We start from the raw sequence: 22,975 nt of genomic DNA on the forward strand, positions 1-22,975 counted from the left end.
GCACTGGCACCAGCTCGCTTATTTAAGCCTGTGGTGCTTTTTCCCTGGCTGTGTCTTGCTCGGACGACACAGCAGTCAGCAGCTTCGATGTAGGAGACACGAAGATGATAGTGTGATGGTTTTTGGTTTTAAATGCCCTTGCTATCTTCTGGATTGTTTTGATGACGTTTCCGTGAAAGTCCTATGGTATCTGTAGCTTAAAATTTCAGCACACCAATTTGAGTAATAGTTTGGTTGCCTCTTCACCCAATGCTTTTAGAAATTCAGAAGTAACATTATGAATTTGTTCTGCCTTAAATGATAACGAGTCTTCCAAATTTCTGTTAGCTTCTAATACTAGTTGCCCTATACCTTCCATATCGTGTTGCATTTCTTCGCCGGCCTTTGTGGCCGAGCGGTTCTTGGCGCTTCAGTCTGGAGCCGCGCGACCGCTACCGTCGCAGGTTCGAATCCTGCCTCGGGCATGGCTGTTTGTGATGTCCTTAGGTTAGTTAGAACTACTTAAACCTAAGTTCTAGGGGACTGATGATGTCCGATGTTAACTCCCATGGTGCTCAAAGCCATTTGAACCATTTTTTGCATTTCTTCTGTCACGTCTTCAGTTCCTCTCCCTTACGGATACCTCCAATTTCCTCGTTCCGCCTATTCGCTCACACCTTAACTTCGAACTTTGGACTTCCTCTAGCACTGTTAATATTTGCTCCTTCGCTTTTGATTTCACCGATGTTGTTTTGACTCCCCTACATGCTTAATCTGTCCTTCCGACGACTATTTCTTCCTTAGTGTGATCGCATTTTTCCTGAAGCTATTTCGCCCTGGCTTTCCTACACTTTATTTTACAAGGGACAATGCAGTAACAACGAGACAATTGGAAATAGTCAGTACACTGTTCATTATTTGAAAATAAATCACCCTAACTTTTAATACCTTTGTCTCTCTGTGAGGAAAGACGGTTAATGTCTTCATGGAAAAACTGTGATTGTACTCAGTCGTGCACCTCTTCGTCAGAAGCAAATCTACGGCTACGAATGTCTCCCTTCAGGGCTCCAAAAATGTGGAAATTGCTTGAGAAGAGATCGGGACTATGCGGAGGACGTGTAAGGGCTTCCTAGCGAAACTTCTGCAGCGTAGTCGAAACAACCTTGTCAACATGTGGCGGGCTTACATTCTCACAAGAAGTTCCGCTGGGAACCTCTTACACGTCCTCCGTCCCCCCTGCGGGTCCGGGGATTAGAATAGGCCCGAGGTATTCCTGCCTCTCGTAAGAGGCGACTAAAAGGAGTCCATCCCCCTCACGGGGGTAGTTAGCGCCTGCGTCCGGAGACGGACGGTTCCACGACCTATAATTGTGGTCTTTCTGGTTTTTCACTTCTCGTTTCTTTCTTCCTTCCTTTTGTTGGTTCCTTTCTTTGCTCTTTCCCTTGACTTCTCCTTGCCTTCTCATTGCCTTTTTCTCCTTGCCTTCTCATTGCCTTTTTCTCCTTGCCTTCTCATTGCCTTTTTCTCCTTGCCTTCTCATTGCCTTCTTCTCCTTGCTTTCTCATTGCCGTCTTCTCCTTGCTTTTTCATTGCCTTCTTCTCCTTGCCTTCTCTGGTCTCCGCCTCGGCGTTTGAGACAGTCTGTCCTCTTTCTCCCTCTCTCTCTTCTTTTTCCTCTTCTTCCTTCCTCCCTGTGCGTGCCTGAAGGCCGACCCACGCGTTCGCACGCGTAGCCGGTGACGGGGTAACGCGTAAGTCCCCGCCCTGGGTAGATATGTAAGGCACGCGCGTACCCCCTGGTAAAGGCCAGGCCCGGGGAGGGGTGATGGCCTGAGCTGATAGCTTCTGACCATGCCGATTGGTCCCTCCGTCTGTTTCTCGGGAGGTGTGACCTGAGGTGTAAACATTCACCTAAGGCGGGAGTGCCCTCTGAGAGGGTCCCCACAAGGAAGGAGCGCGCCATCGGAGACGCTGGCAATCATGGGGGATTCCTCCGCAATGGATTCTACTCCATCGCTTTCGACTTCTGCCCAAAAACGGAAACGTGACCAGCCACCAGTGACAAAAGTACTACCGCCTGTCCCACAGTTCCTCGTCGTTTCTCGATCTGAGGACGGAAAGGATTTTTCCTCTGTTAACCCTTTCGTTATCCAGAAGGGCGTAGATGCCATAGCCGGATCTGTCAAATCTTGTACCAGGTTGCGTAACGGTACCTTATTACTAGAAACTGAGAGTGCCTTTCAGGCACAAAAACTGCTTCGGGCCACACTCCTGTACACGTTCCCTGTCAGGGTGGAGACCCACCGAACTTTCATTTCGTCTCGTGGTGTAGTCTATACTAGCTCCCTCGACGGATTGACTGACGAGGAGATTCAATCTTTCCTCGCTGAGCAGGGCGTGACGGCTGTCCATAGGGTCATGAAAAAGGTCAACAATGACCTTGTACCGACCCGGACACTTTTCTTGACCTTCGATAGTGTTAAGCTGCCATCGCGCATCAAGGCGGGCTACAAGGTTATTTCTGTTCGCCGCTATGTCCCGACACTTAAGCGCTGCTACCAGTGTCAGCGTTTCAATCACACTCGACAGTCTTGTTCCAATGCGGCTAAATGTGTCACTTGTGGCAGGGATGCCCATGAGGGTGACTGTCCACCTCCGTCTCCTCGTTGTGTGAACTGTCAGGGTGACCATGCCGCATCCTCCCGCGACTGTCCTGTCTATAAGGAGAACGCTGTATCCAAGAAATTCGGGTCAAAGAGAAAGTGTCCACCTCGGCTGCTCGCAAGCTATTGGCTAGTAGGAAGCCCGCGCTGCTCCCAGCGGGGAAATACAGTACTGTCCTCGCCTCTCCTCGGACTACCAGGGAGGTAGCAACCCAGACATGCGATCTGACCTTCAGCACCACGGTCGTCCGTTCGGCCAGTGCTAAGATCGCGCGGTCGACGTCTCCTCTTCCTCCCATCACCCCACAGACACCAGCCCTTTCATCAGCTTCTGCTAAGACGAAGACCCCGAAGTCTGATGCACGGGCCTTCAAGAAGGAACCATCCCGTGCAGACTTCCTACGTTCCTCGACCTCCCAGCCTTCGACCGGTACTTCCACCAAACGTCCTTCCAAAAAAGCTCAGAGGAAGCACAGTTCTCCTTCTCCGCCACGGCGCATTTCTTCTCCTGCGCCACCCAGCGGTTGCCGCCCCAGGCCGTCATCCGTTTCGCCTGGCCGCACCGCTGGTAGCCGTACATCTGGCCGTTCACCGGCGGAGGAAGCTCCCCCTCCCGGCCATCCTCCCGAGATGGCCGATGAACCTATGGACCCAATGGACGATGACTGCCCGCCTACTGATAGCGGCGGCGGTGCTCGCTCGAAGCCATGCCCTCAGCGGCCTTCGAGGTGACCCCTTTTTTCATCTTCCTTTTCTTACGATGGCACTTATTCACTGGAATATTCGCAGCATTCGCTCCAACCGAGAGGACTTGAAGTTGCTGCTCCGCTTGCACCGTCCGCTCGTCGTAGCCCTCCAGGAAACGAAGCTACGCCCATGCGATCAAATTGCCTTGGCACACTACACCTCTGTGCGTTTTGACCTACCCCCTGTGGTAGGTGTCCCAGCTCATGGAGGGGTTATGTTGCTGGTCCGGGATGATATTTACTACGATCCTATCACCTTGCACACCGGCCTGCAGGCAGCTGCCATCCGCATTACTCTCCCCACTTTTACGTTTTCCTTTTGTACCGTTTACACTCCATCGTCATCTGCCGTTACCAGGGCAGACATGATGCAACTTATTGCTCAGCTACCTGCACCATTTTTGTTAACTGGAGACTTCAATGCCCACCATCCCCTTTGGGGCTCTCCAGCATCCTGCCCAAGGGGCTCCTTGTTAGCGGACCTTTTCAACCAGCTCAATCTTGTCTGCCTCAATACTGGCGCCCCTACTTTTCTTTCGGACACCTCACACCTATTCCCATTTAGACCTCTCTATATGTACTCCCCAACTTGCACGCCGGTTTGAGTGGTATGCACTTGCTGATACATATTCGAGCGACCACTTCCCGTGTGTTATCCATCTCCTGCAGCATACTCCCTCTCCGTGCTCCTCTAGTTGGACCATCTCCAAGGCAGACTGGGGGCTCTTCTCTTCCAGGGCGACCTTTCAGGATCAAACCTTCACAAGCTGCGATCGTCAGGTCGCACACCTCACTGAAGTCATTCTCGCTGCTGCTGAATATTCCATCCCTCACCCTACTTCTTCTCCACGTCGCGTACCGGTCCCCTGGTGGACCGCAGCATGTAGAGACGCTTTACGTGCTCGTCGACATGCTTTACGCACCTTTAAACGCCACCCTACAGTGGCGAATTGTATTAATTATAAAAGATTACGTGCTCAGTGTCGTCGTATTATTAAAGAAAGCAAGAAAGCCAGCTGGGCTGCTTTCACAAGCACCTTCAACAGTTTTACTCCTTCTGTTGTCTGGGGTAGCCTGCGCCGGCTATCTGGCACTAAGGTCCACTCCCCAGTTTCTGGCTTGAAGGTCGCGAATGACGTCCTTGTGGCCCCTGAGGCTGTCTCCAATGCCTTCGGCCGCTTTTTCGCAGAGGTTTCGAGCTCCGCTCATTACCACCCTGCCTTCCTCCCCCGCAAACAGGCAGAGGAGGCTAGGCCACCTGACTTCCGCTCCTCGAATAGTGAAAGTTATAATGCCCCATTCACCATGCGGGAACTCGAAAACGCACTTGGCCGATCACGGTCCTCCGCTCCAGGGCCTGATTCTATTCATATTCAGATGCTGAAGAACCTTTCTCCTGCGGGTAAAGGTTTTCTTCTTCGTACATACAATCGCATCTGGATTCAGGGACATGTTCCCGCATGCTGGCGCGAGTCTATTGTCCCGATTCCTAAGCCGGGGAAGGACAAGCACTTGCCTTCCAGTTATCGACCTATCTCGCTTACCAGCTGTGTCTGTAAAGTGATGGAGCGAACGGTTAACTCTCGATTGGTTTGGCTGCTAGAGTCTCGACGCCTACTTACCAATGTACAATGTGGATTTCGTAGGCGCCGCTCTGCTGTTGACCATCTGGTTACCTTGTCGACCTTCATTATGAATAACTTCTTGCGGAAGCGCCCGACCGCGGCTGTGTTCTTTGATTTGGAGAAGGCTTACGACACCTGTTGGAGGGCGGGCATTCTCCGCACCATGCATACATGGGGCCTTCGCGGTCGCCTCCCTCTTTTTATTCGTTCCTTTTTAATGGATCGACAGTTCAGGGTACGTGTGGGTTCTGTCCGGTCCGACACCTTTCGCCAGGAGAATGGGGTGCCACAGGGCTCAGTTTTGAGCGTCGCTCTCTTCGCCATCGCGATCAATCCAATAATGGATTGCCTCCCAGCTGATGTATCAGGCTCCCTTTTTGTGTACGATTTTACCATCTATTGCAGCGCGCAGTGTACACGTGTCCTGGAGCGCTGTCTTCAGCGTTCTCTTGACCGTCTTTCCTCCTGGAGTGTCGCCAATGGCTTCCGTTTTTCTGCCGAGAAGACGGTCTGTATTAACTTCTGGCGCTACAAAGAGTTTCTCCCACCGTCCTTACGACTCGGTCCCGTTGCTCTCCCAATCGTGGAGACAACCAAATTTTTAGGCCTTACATTTGACAGGAAACTTAGCTGGTCTCCACATGTGTCATATTTGGTCGCCCGTTGTACCCGTTCTTTAAATGTCCTCCGTGTTCTCAGTGGTATGTCGTGGGGAGCGGATCGAACTGTCCTACTTCGTCTATATCGGTCGATCGTCCGCTCCAAGCTGGATTATGGGAGCTTCGTATATTCCTCTGCACGGCCATCCATCTTACGCCGCCTAAACTCCATACAACATCGGGGTTTACGACTAGCGATCGGAGCATTTTATACTAGTCCCGTAGAGAGTCTTCATGCTGACGCTGGCGAATTGCCACTCACCTACCGGCGCGATATACTGCTTTGTCGGTATGCCTGTCGGCTACTGTCTATGCCCGACCATCCGTCTTATCGTTCCTTTTTTGACGACTCTCTCGACCGTCGATACGGGTTGTATGTCTCTGCCCTGCTACCCCCTGGAGTTTGCTTTCGTCGCCTCCTTCAACACCTTAATTTTTCACTCCCTGCAACCTTTCGAGTGGGCGAGAGCCACACGCCACCTTGGCTCCAGGCTCAGGTCCGCGTTCACCTTGACCTCAGCTCGCTCCCAAAAGAGGTTACCCCCGGTTCGGTCTACCACTCCCGTTTTTTGGAACTTCGTTCGAAGTTCATCAACATGACTTTCATTTATACAGATGGCTCTAAGACCAATGACGGGGTCGGGTGTTCCTTTATTGTCGGGGCACAAAGTTTCAAATACCGGCTCCATGGCCATTGTTCGGTCTTCACAGCTCAGCTCTTTGCCCTCTACCAGGCTGTTCTTTACATCTGCCGCCACCGACATTCTGCTTATGTCATCTGCTCAGACTCCCTGAGCGCCATCCAGAGCCTCAGTGATCCGTACCCGGTTCACCCTTTCGTACACCGGATCCAACGCTCTCTTCAGCAGCTGGTGGACGTCGGTTCTCCGGTTAGCTTTATGTGGGTTCCTGGCCATGTCGGTATCCCTGGGAACGAAGCTGCAGATGCCGCGGCTAAGGCTGCGGTCCTCCAGCCTCGGACAGCTTCTTGTTGTGTCCCTTCGTCCGATTTTAGCAGGGTCATTTGTCGGCGCATTGTGTCGCTGTGGCATGCCGATTGGGCTGCACTTACAGACAACAAGTTTCGGGCCTTAAAACCTCTTCCCGTGGCTTGGACGTCCTCCTCACGCCCTTCTCGGCGGGAGGAGGTAGTTTTGGCCCGGTTAAGAATTGGACACTGCCGGTTCAGCCATCGCCATCTGCTGACGGCTGCGCCAGCGCCGTTCTGCCCATGTGGGCACTTGCTGACGGTTCGACACATTTTAATGTCCTGTCCATATTTTAACACACTGCGTCTAGATCTTAACCTGCCAAGTACTTTCGATGCCATTTTAGCGGATGACCCACGAGCAGTTGCTCATGTTCTTCGTTTTATCAATTTGACAAACCTCTCTCAGGACATTTGATGATGCTGTTTTTGAATCCTATGCCTGTCAGTCTGTCTTTTATCGTGTTTTCCCTTTTAGTTGTTGTTGTCCACCCGTGCCTCGCGGTGCATTCTTAACATCGTCAGGGCGCTAATGACCATTGAAGTTGTGCGCCCTAAAAACCACAAAAAAAAGTCCTCCGTACAGTCCCGATCTCTCACCAAGCGATTTTAATATTTTTGGAGCCCTGAAGAAAGACATGCCGTCGATTTGCTTCGGACGAAGTAATGTGTGGGTAATCCCCCCCCCCCCCCCCACACACACACACACACACACACACACACACACACACACACACACACTCTTTTCCGTGAAGGCATTGACCGTCTTGTCTCCTGGTGGGAAAAATATATTAACATTTACGGCGATATTTGTGAAATAATAAACAGTTCACTTAGTTTCTTTCCACCAGTCTCATTTTCATTTGACTGCCCTTCATAATTTTATTGCTAAGTCACACGCTTATCCATAATACGGTATTTCCATGAATATTTTTCATCGTCATTCTGTCTCCGATCTACTGAAGTATTTCTTCTGTTACCAACGGTGTCTTCCCAGTTACGTGCCTCGTGCCTAGCTTGCTCAGCCCAAATTCCGTGACTGAACTTCCAAGTACGTCTGTTCCTCTTTAGCTGAATAGTACCATGAAGTAGGTCAAAGACTTAAACATGGTGTCGTCACATGAACTATCTATGTATGTGACAACGTACCGCATAATTCATGGAAATATTTTGTACCACCTCTTGTTCAGACAGCATCATTTGAATTTTTATGTCGCGCCTAAGCTATTACTTTATCATATCTCAAGATAGAATTACATTACTGAAACCAGTATTGTGAACATAAGTTATTAAGCGATTTTAACATAATAAAATATATGTACGTACATAAGCTCTCATACTTCCGTTTGAAAATGCGTGAGTTCTAGAAATACGAAATGTGTTAGTCGTAATACATATGAAGTAGGCAGAACTATCAAGAATGATCGCAGTCAGCTTTAGACTTTGGTGCTGCGTTTTGAGGTGGTGGTCACGCTCATGCGTAAACACCCAGCTAGACAGACGGTCCGCAGTTAATGTACTGCCAACAACTCGAGTGAGTCAGGAGGTTCTGATTCGCTTATCAAGTAGCGCCTGACCCACATTCTGTATGCTCAGATATAAAGCGTTGTTACATCAGCGGATCATGAATTTCTTTCTCTTTCTCTTTCTCTTTCTCTTTCTCTCTCTCTCTCTCTCTCTCTCTCTCTCTCTCTCTCTCTCTCTCTCTCTCTCTCACACACACACAAAAAACCCTTACTTTTGCTGGTTACGATTTTTTTTTTTTTCTGTCCATGGAAAGATGATTCCTTATAATGGTTGCTGTACCGTGTTGGACTTCGACAAATAATTGAAAGCTTAGGCTTCGGCGGCAGTTGTCACAGTCGATAAATTCTTTTGCATATGCGACCGCACTGTCAGTGTACAAAATTTCTCAACTTTTCGGCCTCTATTCGAAATGGCGTTCCTCAGGTTATTCTTGCTCACCCATTACTTAGCTGTTACTAAAGATATCCTGAGGAATGCCATTTGCTATAGTGACCGAAACGTCGTAGGATTTTACACACGGACAATGTGAGCAAATACTTAGAAGAATTTTATTAACTTTAACTAGTAAGTTTAAAGTCCTTCAGATTGTATCATCAGGAGTAGTAACATTCGTAATTGAAAAGTTACATTTTTGTTTCGTGAAGATTACCAAACTTAGTCAGTATATGGATTGTTTAACTCCAGTGCTTAATTAGACTGAAAAGAGTATGTCATTAGATACAATTAGCGTCACGACTACAGTCTATTCAAAACCTCGGTGACTCTGTTGATCTATCGTGGACAGTGGACCCCAGCTGATAAAGTAATTATCAGTGAAATTCGCCAACATCCGCGTAATTGAGATGTTATATTATTTTGACTACAAGTCTTGGCATTCGGCTGTGCCATTTCAGGCCCCCGCAGAATAAGAGAGTACTCGTACATTTGTAGTTCGTATCAGGGTGTACTAACAAGCTTTACAGAAAGTGATGCGTAGTCGTAAAAGCACTTAATGATACAAAATAAAATAGAGGCTTCAAAACAGATCTCATTGTGCATCCACTACTACAGAATAAAACACGTGTACATATTTGCTAGTTATGAAGCTATTTACCATCACGGATTCACAGGAGAACATGCAAAACCATTAAACTAGACAGTATACAATTAGCTCAACCGAACAAAGCTTGACAATTCTTTTTAATATAAAATCGTATATAATTTTTAAAGATCAGACAACTCTTAGAATATATGAGGATTTATCCTCATTCAAAGTAAAGTGTCACATTGTAATGTATGAAGTAAAAAAATGTGGAGATTTACGGTCAAGGTACTGTCACAGCTGGTGATATAATTAGTTGTCACGCCACCAAAATTTTAAGTTTCATGCAAAACTCAAAGGCAGAAGACATACCACAGAAAAATAGAATGCGAAGAGCACGCTAAGAAAATTCACAAATACCTTGAGACCTTAAGTTATACAACAAATCGAAATAAAAGGTATAATTTCGTGTCCCTTATATCGCTTAATAGGTTGGCACTACCACAGTGAAACAAACCAACAAGGATCTCAAATCCTACCCAACTAAGCGGAATCCTCCGAATTTTCAGCCGACAATGTCCTACGATTTCCCTGGGACCGTAAGGCATTACCCTAACGCCTTATCTATAAATGATGAACCCATCTAAATAATACGACACATAGGTAGTGTCGTGACAGGTAATGCGGCTATGGAAAAAGCTAAAAACTAGCTGACCTACTATCCCTTAGGTGACATCAAAGTTAAAGCCCACTATGTAACGTACTTGAGCGCCAAAGGGGGGTAGCGATTGTGCGCGAAAAAGACGTTAAAGTGTGTAATACGTATTATGAAGTTCTCGTGGAGTGAACAGTACTACTCCAAGCATGGCCAGTAACGGAATAACCTAAGGCAGTGAACGAAAGTGTTACCGAAAAGTCCAAATATGCGTAGCGTCTCAAGTAAATTACGTCCCACAATGGTAGACCATAAACTGAAAGATTCATAACTGACGTTGAAACGTCCCCTTCGAAAAATTTATTACTGAACTAGTTAACCTCTTGCGTTATTTGATTTTCAAACAGCTGTGCAAACCTGAGCGTACTCAGACATTTCTCTCTACTTATTCTGATCATCACTAAATTAACAATATTTTTTTAGTGCAACGCAATCTGACTTTCAATAATGCCTACAAAAGAATGGCCCTGACTAACAATAACCTAGACCTTTCATGAATCACTTACCACACAAAAATCTTCGTTACTCAAACTACTGCAATGCAGCGTGCGCCAATACTGCCAGCTGAATAAAAGATTCAAACTACTGAAGGCACTAACTACTGGTAGGCATAGTTAGCAAATGAATGATTTTGATACAGAACAATCAATGTATTTACCTTAATAATGTTCAAAAGTCGTCATTATATAATCAGTTCATGATATCCAATATTACAAATTCTTTTTCTGATGGACACACATCCAGATCGTCCGCTCTCAAAATTCTGCCATCTCTCCCCCCACATCCACCACTGCTCGCGGCGCACCTCCAACTGCCCAACGCTACGTGCTGTTCACATCCAACTGTCCAACACTACAACAGCAAATATTCCAACAATGCAAACCAGCCACAGACTGCACACTGCACAGTCAGTGATTTTCATACAGAGCGCTACGTGGCGTTACCAACATAAAAACCTAAACAGCCTACTTACAACATCAGGTCGACATCAATCTCCCTAAACACTAAAACGCGTATCTGGTAAGAACGTCACAGTATTCGTCATAAGCTGTATGAAGAAGTAAAGGACAAATCCGAAACGTTGATAAACTACCCGAATCGTAGTCATGCTCAGAAGGTGCAGTCGAAAAGTTCGAACTGGCCAAAAATGAACTGGCGAATGCGTCAGTTTGTGTCAAAAAATATAACTGGCTAAAAGGTTGTATACTGACTGTTGTTGTTGTCGTCGTCTTCAGTCCTGAGACTGGTTTGATGCAGCTCTCCGTGCTACTCTATCCTGTGCAAGCTTCTTCATCTCCCATTACTTACTGCAACCTACATCCTTCTGAATCTGTTTAGTGTATTCATCTCTTGGTCTTCCTCTACGATTTTTACCCTCCACGCTGCCCTCCAATGCTAAATTTGTGATCCATTGATGCCTCAGAACATGTCCGACCAACCGGTCCCTTCGTCTGGTCAAGTTGTGCCACAAACTCCTCTTCTCAATAGATAACACCAAATTGAACCATAAGGAACCAGTAAAAAACTTCACTGTCCTAAATATAAAAGTAGCGTACAAGATACCAGAAACGGAAAACATGCTCAATAATGAAAACGAGCTGTATGCCAACAGATTAGACTGCTATAAGGCGAGATACAAAGATTTGCAGAAACTACAAAGACCTGCAAGGTAATCCAATACTCAAACTAAGGGGACTTATTGTATGCCACAGCAAAACGAATCATTGCGTTACAGCAAAGGTAAGAAAGTACATTCATACGAAGAAGACCTTAATAAATTGAGTTTACGGACTACCATCATGGGACATAATCGGCTTGAGACTCTGTGATTATTTGGACTTGCACTAACACTTTCTCTCATGCCCTGGGTTACTCCGTTACTGGCCTTGCCTTGAGTAGTACTGTTCACTTCACGAGTACTTCATAATATGATTATACTTATTAAACACTTCCTCGCGCACAATCGATGCCCCTTTGGTGCGCAAGTACGTTACTAATTTAGTGGGCTTAAACTTAGCCCACTCAACTATTTTTTTAGCTTTTTCCATGCACACGTCACCTACCGCGGACACAACTTGTGTGTCTGTTATTATTAAGATGGGTTCGTAACTTATAGATAGAGCGTGAGTAATGTCTTACACTCCCAGGGAAATCATATGACATTTCCGGCTGAAAATTTGGAAGACTCCGCTTAGTTGAGTGGGATCTGAGATCCTTGTTGGTTTGTTGCACAGTGGTAGTGCCGACCTGTTAAGTGATATAAAGGACAAATCATATCTTTCTATTTCGATTTGTTGTATAACATAAGGTCACAAGCTACTTATGAATATTCTTAGCGCGCTCTTTGCATTCCTTTTTTCTGTCGGTATGTCGTCTGCTGTTAAGTTTACATCAAATTGGATTTTTGATGCCGTGACAACTAATTATATCAGCAGCTGTGAGAGTACCTACACCGTAAATGTGACCATTTCTTCCCTCTATAGATTGGCGTCAGAAAAATATTTTCATTCAGAGTAGAAAGGTGGTGACTGAAATTCCATGACGAAGTCTTGTCGCAACGGAAAACATCTTTGTTTTAATGAAAGCTACCCGAACTCGCGTACCATGTAAGTCTGTCTCTCTCTCTCTCTCTCTCTCTCTCTCTCTCTCTCTCTCTCTCTCTCCCTCCCTCCCTCCCTCCCTCCCTCCCTCCCTCCCTCCCTCCCTCCCCACTGGAACTCGAACCCGAATTTCCTACTTATCGCGAGCTGTCGCCTTAGCCTTTGGTTGTCTACACACGACTCATGGCCAGACCCAAAGTTCCATATGTCGTCAACCTTGCGTCTGTGATCTATACTCGTACATCTATTATGTATATTTCCCTGCAAGTCAGACGTCGTACTTGAAAGTAGCTTACACGGTAACGGCGGATAAATAAGATGTTGCAGTGCCTGTGTTCTGATTAAGATGCCAAGTTCCTTTGGACATATATGCATGTCAAAAGGAACTTTGCATCGTAATCAGAATATCTCGGGCACTGCAATATCGTAATACAGAAAAGGTGCCCTCCACCAATCCTCCGTGGTATGGATCTTGTGTAACGTAGCAATCCTCCAGGTGAGGATGGACAAGCATAGTGTAGGCAATCTCTTTAGTAGACTTGTTGCGTATTCTAAGTGTTCTGTCAACAAAATGGAGCCTTTGGTTCGCCTTCCACGCATTATCTTAGTAATGTTTCCATTTTAAGTTTTTCGTAGTAGTTTTCGACAGCTTTTAGATAGTACAGTAAAATGGGGAGAAATAACCATGATTTTTTCAAATGCCAATAACAAACACGAAAAACACTAGTATATGTAAGTGTTTTGTATAATCATAAAAACAATGTCTTCTGTCACGAAGTTAGACCAAAGTTCAAACAAACTATGAAATTTTTTTGAATTCTGTAACATATGGCCATCTATCCTGTATATCACGGTTAGATGGCCGGACAGGCAATGGATAGACAACCAGCTGTCAAAACACATTAATAACTAAGAGGAAATCTTTTTATGAGAATTCAATAATTACAACTTTTTATGGACCTAATTGTTGCAGTACGTTTTGCAGAGAAAATCATACGAAATAACACAAGCGGTTCCTTACTGGTCAAACCCGAACAGGAACCTAGACACATGGCAGTTTAACGACAACCTACTTTTAATTTTCGCTGTAGGATTTTGCTTGGAATATTGAACTATACAGAAATTCTTCTGACTGAATAACTATCAAGTTTTACGTTATTGATAGCAATTTGAACTTTTTTTTTCTTCACTTGTCTTTATTTGAACTAAGGTTGGGGACATACTTAGTTGGAATCTGTAAAAAGGTAGATTCCCGCCACAACTAAAAAATAAATGTTTTACGGCGTGGCTAACTATCCCAAATGGGGTGTGGCCATCTCTCGCAGCCGGCAGAGAAAAATAATAGCGCGTAATCAAACATGGTGGACGAGAATGCAAACAGAAACACGGCAGTACGGAGCTACACCTGTACAGCTCTGAAATGTTAGTTTCCGTAACTATTCAGTCTACTTCCGGAAAAATGGGAAACTATGGACATGCTGTGTAGCCTTACAGTGTATTAAAAATTGGTATCACAAAAATAGTTATTTTTTGTTACAAGAAAGATTCAAGGTATTCATCAACGTGTCACACACCACAACGACGCGCTGTCAACTGACGGGCAGCGCTGTAAAGCGATTAGTTGGAGATCAACACGTGTTCGCCATCTTCCCGATACGGCTATTCATCCCTGTTTCCCCCTATGTTCTTCGCCGTGTAACCGAATTTTATTACTCATGCGGATGGCCGCACACTTTTCACTATTTAGAGATATTCTTTATTTACGTTTTCTCGTTACTTCCGTGAACCAATGTGAATTCGTTATTAATTTTCACCTATAAGATCGTTACACAGGCTTCTTGGTAGGGGGGACGACGCCATGAGCAGAAAGATTCCTCAAGTGTGGGGTATCTGGTAGACAGTACCAGCCATGTAGTGGCAACCTAACAGATTTGCAGAGTTCCATTATTAAGTAGTTCTAAAAATGATGGGTTTAGTATGGGAATGTCCATTGCGGCAGTAATAGAAAATCGAGCCAACCACGACGAAGTGCTGGTTTCTCGCCGAGGCCGTAACAGGACGCAGTTGGATCACTCACTCAACCTTAGCGGTTTTCTCACGCATTCAACACGAACTACCCTCTTCATGTAGTCAGCGTCCAATAGATAGGACACAACTTTGGCGCTATTGCGCTGAAGAGATAGGTGACAGTGAGGATATTGCAATGATCCTATATCGTCACATGTGACATACTTTCCTGTTCCGTATGGGTTCTTGAGTTTATTTAATGTAGCTGCGTATCGACGGGAGATGTGTCTATAGTCTTACATCGACAGTTGGGTAAGCTGCGTCCAGCGGTAATAGCCTACTGACAGTGAATTGTGGGCTATCATGGTAGTCAGCGCTGTGCACGCGCGATGGGCGTAAGATTTGAATTTGGAACAGCTGGTTGGCAGTGTCCATGACGTCCGGGTGCGTAGATATATGGGTCACGGCACACACAAAAATAATTACTGTTTCGTGTAGGATTCTCGAACGCAGACTAGTCATACGTGTCAGATTATTCACTGCGGTAAAGTTTCAGTGAGAGAAATTCATGAAGGTCGTGACAACTAGTTATTCACCATATATCGCATCGTCTGTCATCGATGTTCATATAAGAAAACAAAGCAATGAATAAGTTGATTGCCCCTAATTAACTATACCTATTTGTTGTAACATTAAAACTTGATACATCTTCCTGTGGAGCAAATGAAGACATATGACCCATAGTTTAGGGTAGGACTGGAATGATAGGCTAGAAGTGCGGCTCCGCTATTTAGTGATAGTGTCAAAATCTCTCTGAAATGTGTCGTAAATTCATGAAGGCGTGTCCCGTCTTCGCAACTAAATAAACGCTGTTTGTCTTTTACCATACACGTTTCGCTTCCTTTATTTATGAAACATCTTCAGTGGCCTGTCCCACAAGTTTGCATTAAAGAACATACGAGAAGCCGTAAGTATGAAAAGTCATTGCTCAACACCATGAAAAAACACGGACAAGAACCTTCCGACATGGAAGAGGACATGTAAATTTTTGGAGTGAACAATCGCAACATAAACTCCTGATATTACAGGATAACTATCATATAGGAAGAGCTTTTTCAGTCAGAAAGTAATTAATGACTAAATCAACATAAGCAATAGCTCAGTGATCATGTTAGCCACTAAAATAACAACAGAAAATAAATATCTATATATCTCTATCTCTCCACACACCACACACACACACACACACACACACACACAATGAACGAGTGTCATACCATATATACATAAAACATACAAAAGACGAAAGATAAACACACAGAGACAGTCGGCGTAAACACACGTTAAATACACAGTGAAAAGTGTAAGTGAAGTACTGTAATAAATATGGGCGAGAAAACGCAGAAAACCGGTCGTTCGGAGATCGAGTAAACACACCTCCAGTATGACGCACATGAATTAACAAAACTGGAAATCGTAAATAATATAGAACGATAATTTAACTTCACGAAATTTGTGCTGCAACAGTCGTTTCTAACTTGAAAAACAAGTGAAATGAGAAAATTTAACACAATAACCTACTTGTAACTACTGCATAGTGCATTCATTATGTATGTAAAGAAAAACATGTATTAAAAGCCAATGAAGATCCTTCATAAATAAAAAGAGTGAAACGAGTTGCAAAAACGGAACATAGCTCCATGAATCTTGAGGCGACTAAGGAACGACAGAAAACGGAAAAGTCGATGTATCTTACAGCTTGCCTATTGTAAGGTGTAAGCTACGTCCGTGGTTCACACGATCGGGATATGAACCGTGGCCTCAGAGCCATACACTGAGACGAAACTGTCTGCAGGATGGCAACATGCTGCTATGCTGCGCTTTCGCCTTTTATTTGTAACATTTCTCTCCTGTTCGTCTCGACCATATTGCACTTTTTTGAAATATAAGAAGACGGTTATTGTGCAAACTTTCAGAAAAAGTTCCTGTTAACCACTGATATCTGATGACAAGAAGTAGCGCATTCCTTCATTCCGGTTATAACTTGGTGATGCATCGATCTAATATCGTGGCATATGCTGGCCGTCCTATCTGCTCTCTTTTTAATGAATCTGATTTTTGTAACTATCACAGTTCAACGTAATTCTCGGTAAAATTTCATTTCCGAAGCGAAGATGCTATGTCGCTTGCAGGAAAACTGACGCACACCGGATAGAAACTTAACTCATAACTAGTTATAATTATTACAATTTTCGCAGACTTAAAATAAAAAGCGTTAAGTGCTCTGACTTAAACATCTCAGAAACGGGAACGTTAAGAAATACCTTTTACTTACATTTTTATTTGAATATAACAATTACGATACCTGAATCGAGTAAGCAGCCAACACAGATCGTACAACCAACCAGTGGTAATCAGAATCGTAACCGTACAAGCAATCAGAATCGCTAACAGCAAATTAGCGTTTTCGACTTCTGCAATCTGATCTATCAAACCATGAAGCTGCCAAGGCACTACGAATTGCAGCAAAACACCCTAAACCTCTCTGAATGCAGCTCCTTTGGAGTGCACAACAACAAAGCAGATAAAAAATAACGCAAAGTGCAAAATGGTACATTACCGTTTCAGCGCACAGTATTTATAGGAAATCATGAGTCACAAACATCAGTATTTCCACGTGATTACAGATGAAATTTCGGTCATAAACGGGCCATCATTAGTTATAAAATGACATGAAACTAAGATGACAAACCATGACTATTGACAAGTATCATGTCACACAGGAATAAAATTACAAACCTGGAGAACATAAAGCATATAGTAGACATGTGACAATGGGCAACTGATACTTGAGGTTTGTTATAAACATGATTTTTGATGTCATATAAATACTGAGAAAGGTCCATTTATGAACGAAACCGGTTGATTAACAAAGTGACAGTTCACGTTGTGTAAACCTAGATTTTCCAAGATTGCTAGAAGCCGTAAAACATAGTCACTTCAAAATAATGTAAAAATATTTCTTTCATGAAGTACTCGAAGAACTGCTTGGTAAAATACAGAAAGACCGTTTCGAAATCACTTGAAATGGTAGCTTTCATTGTATTTCTCTTAAAATAGTAGCATATTCTCGTTGTTTACACAGTCCTACCAAATCTTTTTTCTGAAGATCAGTTTAAGCATTAATGTAAATGGACTATGGTGAAAGACCTATTCTACGTGAAGTATGGGTACACTTTTTTTCTACTTAAGTCCTGACAAAATTTAGTAACAATACTAATGACTGTGTACATTTATTTACAGTTCTTCGAACTTTTCGTTTCAGGGAGATTTCCAAAAAGACCGATATCAAATTCGGTGACAACGACACCACTATAACCTACAGGCTGAACAACACGTACGTCTTCGTCCCAGAAGAGTCAAACGGCACGCTGAACGATACTGTCACCGTCGCCAACATGCCGCTTATGGTGAGACACGACTTCCTTTTCTGACCACCAAATTGTTTAAGGCTATCTCTAGGTACATTGTAATGTTAATTACATTAGACCAATCATCACAAAACTATTCCATTTAGTTTCATAATTGAAACAGCAACCAGCCCTAAGTATGGCTTGGCAGGATTTATTTGACTCAAACCATGACCGATTTCAGATTTTTTATAAATCCATCGTCGGATGGTTGTTTACTCGCTGGGACCTCGTTTCGTAGTTAATGTTTACAAAACAAGGCACCCGCAAGAAAAGAACGAAACTCGTAAAGACCATGAGAAGATGGATTTGTAGAAAATCAGAAACCGGTCGTGATTCGATCCAAATAAGCCATTCTTGTGGCTGGTTGCTGTTTCAATTGCAGAAAATTTAAGTTGACAGTTGTCAATATTATCGAACAATGATTTCAATAAGCCATTGTTGAAAATACTGATCAGAATCACTGGTAGAAGAACAGAGAAATTCGTGAAAGCCGGTCTCTGATAGATGAGTTAGTGATCGGGAGAAATGCAGGAAAACGTAAGGCCGAGCTTACCTAACGATTTATCCTCGAAGATAGGTTTGAAGAAAGACAGATCTACGTGTACAGAATTAGTGGGTTTACAGCAAGATTGTAAAAAATGTTGACTTCAACGACTCTGTGAAATTCTGAAGTTAGCAGAGTAACATACACAGAGCAGAAAATTGTTTGTACATAAACCGGACTGCAATTACGGGAGTGGGGCATAAAAGAGAAGAAGTAACTGAAAAGTGAGCCTTAAATATTATAGACCGTCCTCGGCATCATTCGGTGAGTACTTCAAGCTGGCATCAAATGAAATAAAGGACAAATTCTAAAAGGGAATTAATGTCGTAGAAAAAAAATTAGAAACAAAGGTTTGCTGAGGACTTAATTGACAGTGGATAAAGGATTTGGAAGGGCAATTGAGTGGAACGGTTAGTGTCTTGAAACGAGGCAAGACCAACATCAACAAATGAAAAAAACGAGTAAGAAACGTAGTCGCATTTAATCAGGCGATGTTCACACAATTTGGTAGGAAATCACACACTACATGTGGTCATAGAGTTGGCAGATTTTCGCGGTAAAATAATTGAAGGTAGGCGAAGTAGGGATGGTATAAAATAAAGTAACAGAAAGAAAAATTTGGTAACAACTAATACAAATTTGTTTCGTGGGCCTTCCTGAAAATATTTATATGGAATGCCGCCTTCAACGGAAATGAAACGTGGACGATAACCAGTTCGGACGAGAATAGAAACTTCCGAAATGATTCGCTATAAAACAATATTGAAAGTCGTACGGGTAGGTGGATCACCTTAGGTACTAAATCGGACTTCGGGAGGGGGGGGGGGGGGGATGGAAGAGAGAGAACGAGAATTATAGCCCAATTTGATCAAAGGCAGGTATCTGTCGATAGGACGCATCCTGACCCACGAAGGTATCACCAGTTTTGGTGGGGGGAGGGGAGAGGAGGGAAGAGGCAGTAAGCATATCGATATGTATGTAGTTTGCTGTAAAAATGCTAAGGCTGACACTTGCACAGGATACAGTAGTGTGGAGAACTGCATCAAACCAGTCTTCGGACAGAAGAAGAAGACCATAAGGTGTCCTGAATTTTTTCTTCGTTCCGTTCCTGTTACTAATAACAAAACTGTTTTTCCCGTGGTATAACTCCTTCTCTTATCAAACTGATTTTCGTCCAGTACTTAAATTCCATCTCTTAACGTCCTTAGGTGCGATACACGGCCTACAATTTAACAAGCCTCAAGGACACTGCCCACCTAGCCACGCAGGAGGAAATAAATCGCAGTTGCATGTGGTAAGAGAAGTCGGAGCGTGTGTACAGTATCGACAACTAACCGAAAGGACCGTGCAAATAAATCAGCTTCACAAAAAGTAATTCTCCGCAGAAAAATGCGTGTTAATGAGACCAGTACTGTACAAATGCAAGCTAATCAGAATTACTGAGTTTTCTCTCACATTACGCCTCTTGGGGGAGGGGGGGGGGGGGGGAGTATTAGTTGTTGCTTCCCGCAGACGTACGTCTACAGATAGTGAAGGAACTGCCGCACACGAACAACAATTGTCAGTTATTACTCAAAAGAATTAGTAGTCCTAAATCACAATCAGTAACGCGGTTATCGAACAAAATTCGATCATTGCAGCCCATTTGTGAATAAGCAGTTGAACATGAACAATGTTTACAAGAATTTAGGAACTGTAGTTTTAAGAACCACCAAACCGTGTACAAGAAAGGTGTGTATCTCGTAGCATGAGCGCACAGCTACAGTCTGATCAAGGATCTAGGAGCGGTGGTGGGGCCACGGATAACAAACGTCTACCACCATACAATTTTAACTCGCTTGCCTATAACAACGGAGCCCATAACAATGAACTGAGGAGTTATCATGCTACAGTTTAGAAAACCCAGTTTTTTCTGTTTGAAAGAACAGTTAGGTAATTCAGTCGCCTGGTCACGATGGCGACTGCTTGTGTTACTCAGCGATACAGTGGCCACAATTACCGTACCTGCTGCATAACTCGTCATATTCAGTGCGACCAAAATTCATCCTCTCACAGGTGAAAGTGTTACTTCACGTTGTGATAATGCGATTTGAGTGTAGCCATGTTTGTCTCACCAGCCTTCTTAAGCGAATAATTCCGCCACAATTTCATTGAAAGACTCCGATTAGTGGATATATATTCCTTCGCGTTTCCTCGAGTCTACAGTTGGGTGTTGTACCGAGGCAGTTCCTTCATGAAGGCTAAACACGTCTCCTGCCAGTGTGAGCCATAGTGAGCGCTCTCAACATAATCCTTCCTTCCCCGGCGATCCAGCGGAGGACCACCTAATTAATCTTACCAGTCCACCTAATTTTCAGCATCTTTCTTTAACACCGCAACTCAAATGCTTAGATTCTCCTCTTTTTCTATGAGGGCGTGCTGAAAAGAAAAGCGTCCGATTTTTTTATTCTCTTCTACATATCGGCTGAACCATTAAACGTCGTGCATATTACTCGGTTGACTTTACCGCTTCGCAATTGCTACCATCTGCGTGGGGTGTAACGTAGCTGTGGCGATCCGCTGTAACACCCCACTCATCACTTATCTGGTTTGGCGTGTGTTCACCCCAGCTAATTGACTAAGAAATCAACAGAGAGCGCAAAACTGCCGCAATATCGGATAACGCAAAATAAAGTGATAAGGCCCTGTTACTCCTGATTGAACTGCGGTGGCAGTGTTGACATTGATTCGGAATTGATCACTTTTAATTAAAAAGGGGTGCACATTGATGTTAGATTCAGCTATTGAACACCAGATGCAAATGTTGAACATAAAATTAAGACAGTGACTTGGGATTTCAACTACTTGATTGAAAACAGGTGCAGTCAATTAGCACAAATATATTTTAACTCCCGACCTTCAATCATCACATTAAAAGACTCTCCTATGAGGCAGTGGTAATAAATTGCGTTTGCGTGGAGTAAAGCGCGATAACTCAAAAGAAATTCCTATCGACTGACCTAGGCATAATACGAAGTGCGAGAAGAATTCTACAATACACAGCCCATGAAACCCTTGAGGAAACCTTGCCGACGTGATCCAACAAATTAATCAGTGGCCAGAGCAAGCGCAATATCACCGAATACAGTGTGGAGGAGGGGTGTCGTTGTGCAGATGTCGGCCCACCTCGTGGTGCTGCAAGGTTGCACTCGTCTATTCACTCCTAGCTATCTTGCTCAGTACATAGCTGAACCAAAACTTCCTATCTCCAAGCTCAATCGTTCCATTTGCTAAGTCCTAAACTGCAGAGACGCTCACTCTTTCTCAGGCAAGCTGAGTAAAGAACGCCACGTCCGCACTCTAGGCAAGCTGGGAACGGAAGAACACTACGGAGACTTCTCATAGTCCGCTCTTCGCCTCAGTTTCCCCTCCAGCAAAATCACTTACGCCAATTGCAGCGCAAGTCGCGTTAATTATGCATCGCTTTCCAGTGCCGATCAATGCCTGCTCTGGGAAGTGAACAAATTCCTACAAAACTTCCCTTCCTCTCACCTTTTGCTATTTAGCTCCTCCCAGGCCACCCATCAAGGTTAGCGTCTGCACAAACACCAATTTTTCCGGAATTCCGACTCCCAGGAGAGTACTTCAAATTCCCTGGTCCCACACTCACATCAGAGGCCGGCGTATTTCATTCTGTCGCTCTTCACCTGATCTGCTTCAGACTCTGCGGACCGTGAATACAGCATGAAGTTGCTATAGTCATGAAGACGCATATGTTGAGCTCTGTTGACCGCTCCACCGTAGCTTTGCATGGCTTTCTCGCATGTTTCACTGAAAACGGGATGACAGACATTTATCAACAGGCATACAAGTTCTCCGTCTGCTTCCCGGTACACCAGCATGGGGTCAACCACCCACTCACTGTCACTCATCTTAAGGCAGCTGGAGGCCACGCCCTGTTACCGCTTTCTCAGAGTTTGGGCCGCTCTAAGCTGCCTATTGTCGCTTCCCTTCGACGCTCCCCCGCTGGCCACAGTCAATTCTGAATACTTCCCTGGGATAAACTAGCCTCCAGTAAATCGACGCATTTCCACGAAGTTTTCATGTCGTGTGAATTACTTTAAAACCATCAACCGACATTAATTATTCCAATACGTCCATAGTATACCCTCTACAAGATGCATTGTGCCTTGTCAGTCATTTTTGTTCAGCCCTACAGTTCGTTCAACGTGAGTTAGATGATCTTTAATGACTTCATGTAAGGGGCATAGTTCTTGCCATCTTACACCATAAGAAACAGTGTGCTGTAGTAGTGTTACGAACTCGGTATGTCCGCACATGGCACACCCTCTACTTCAGCATGACAGTGCGAGACAGCACACGAGCGCTGAGACGTCTTCAACAATCTGACTCCTTAGGATCACTGTCATCGATCATCCTCCATGCGGT

General features: G+C 44.4%; 1 protein-coding gene across 1 annotated transcript in view; it reads left to right on the forward strand.

Annotated features, from left to right (window-relative positions):
* Positions 1 to 22,975, forward strand: part of LOC126100976 (lysosome membrane protein 2-like) — a 348,747-nt gene that overhangs the window by 215,386 nt on the left and 110,386 nt on the right. The window contains exon 5 of the mRNA XM_049911640.1: positions 17,856 to 18,000. Coding sequence (XP_049767597.1) covers positions 17,856 to 18,000 — 145 coding nt within the window. The remainder of the gene's footprint in view (positions 1 to 17,855; positions 18,001 to 22,975) is intronic.

This window comes from Schistocerca cancellata, chromosome 9 (assembly GCF_023864275.1).
Source record: "Schistocerca cancellata isolate TAMUIC-IGC-003103 chromosome 9, iqSchCanc2.1, whole genome shotgun sequence".
Classification (NCBI taxonomy): Eukaryota; Metazoa; Arthropoda; class Insecta; order Orthoptera; family Acrididae; genus Schistocerca; species Schistocerca cancellata.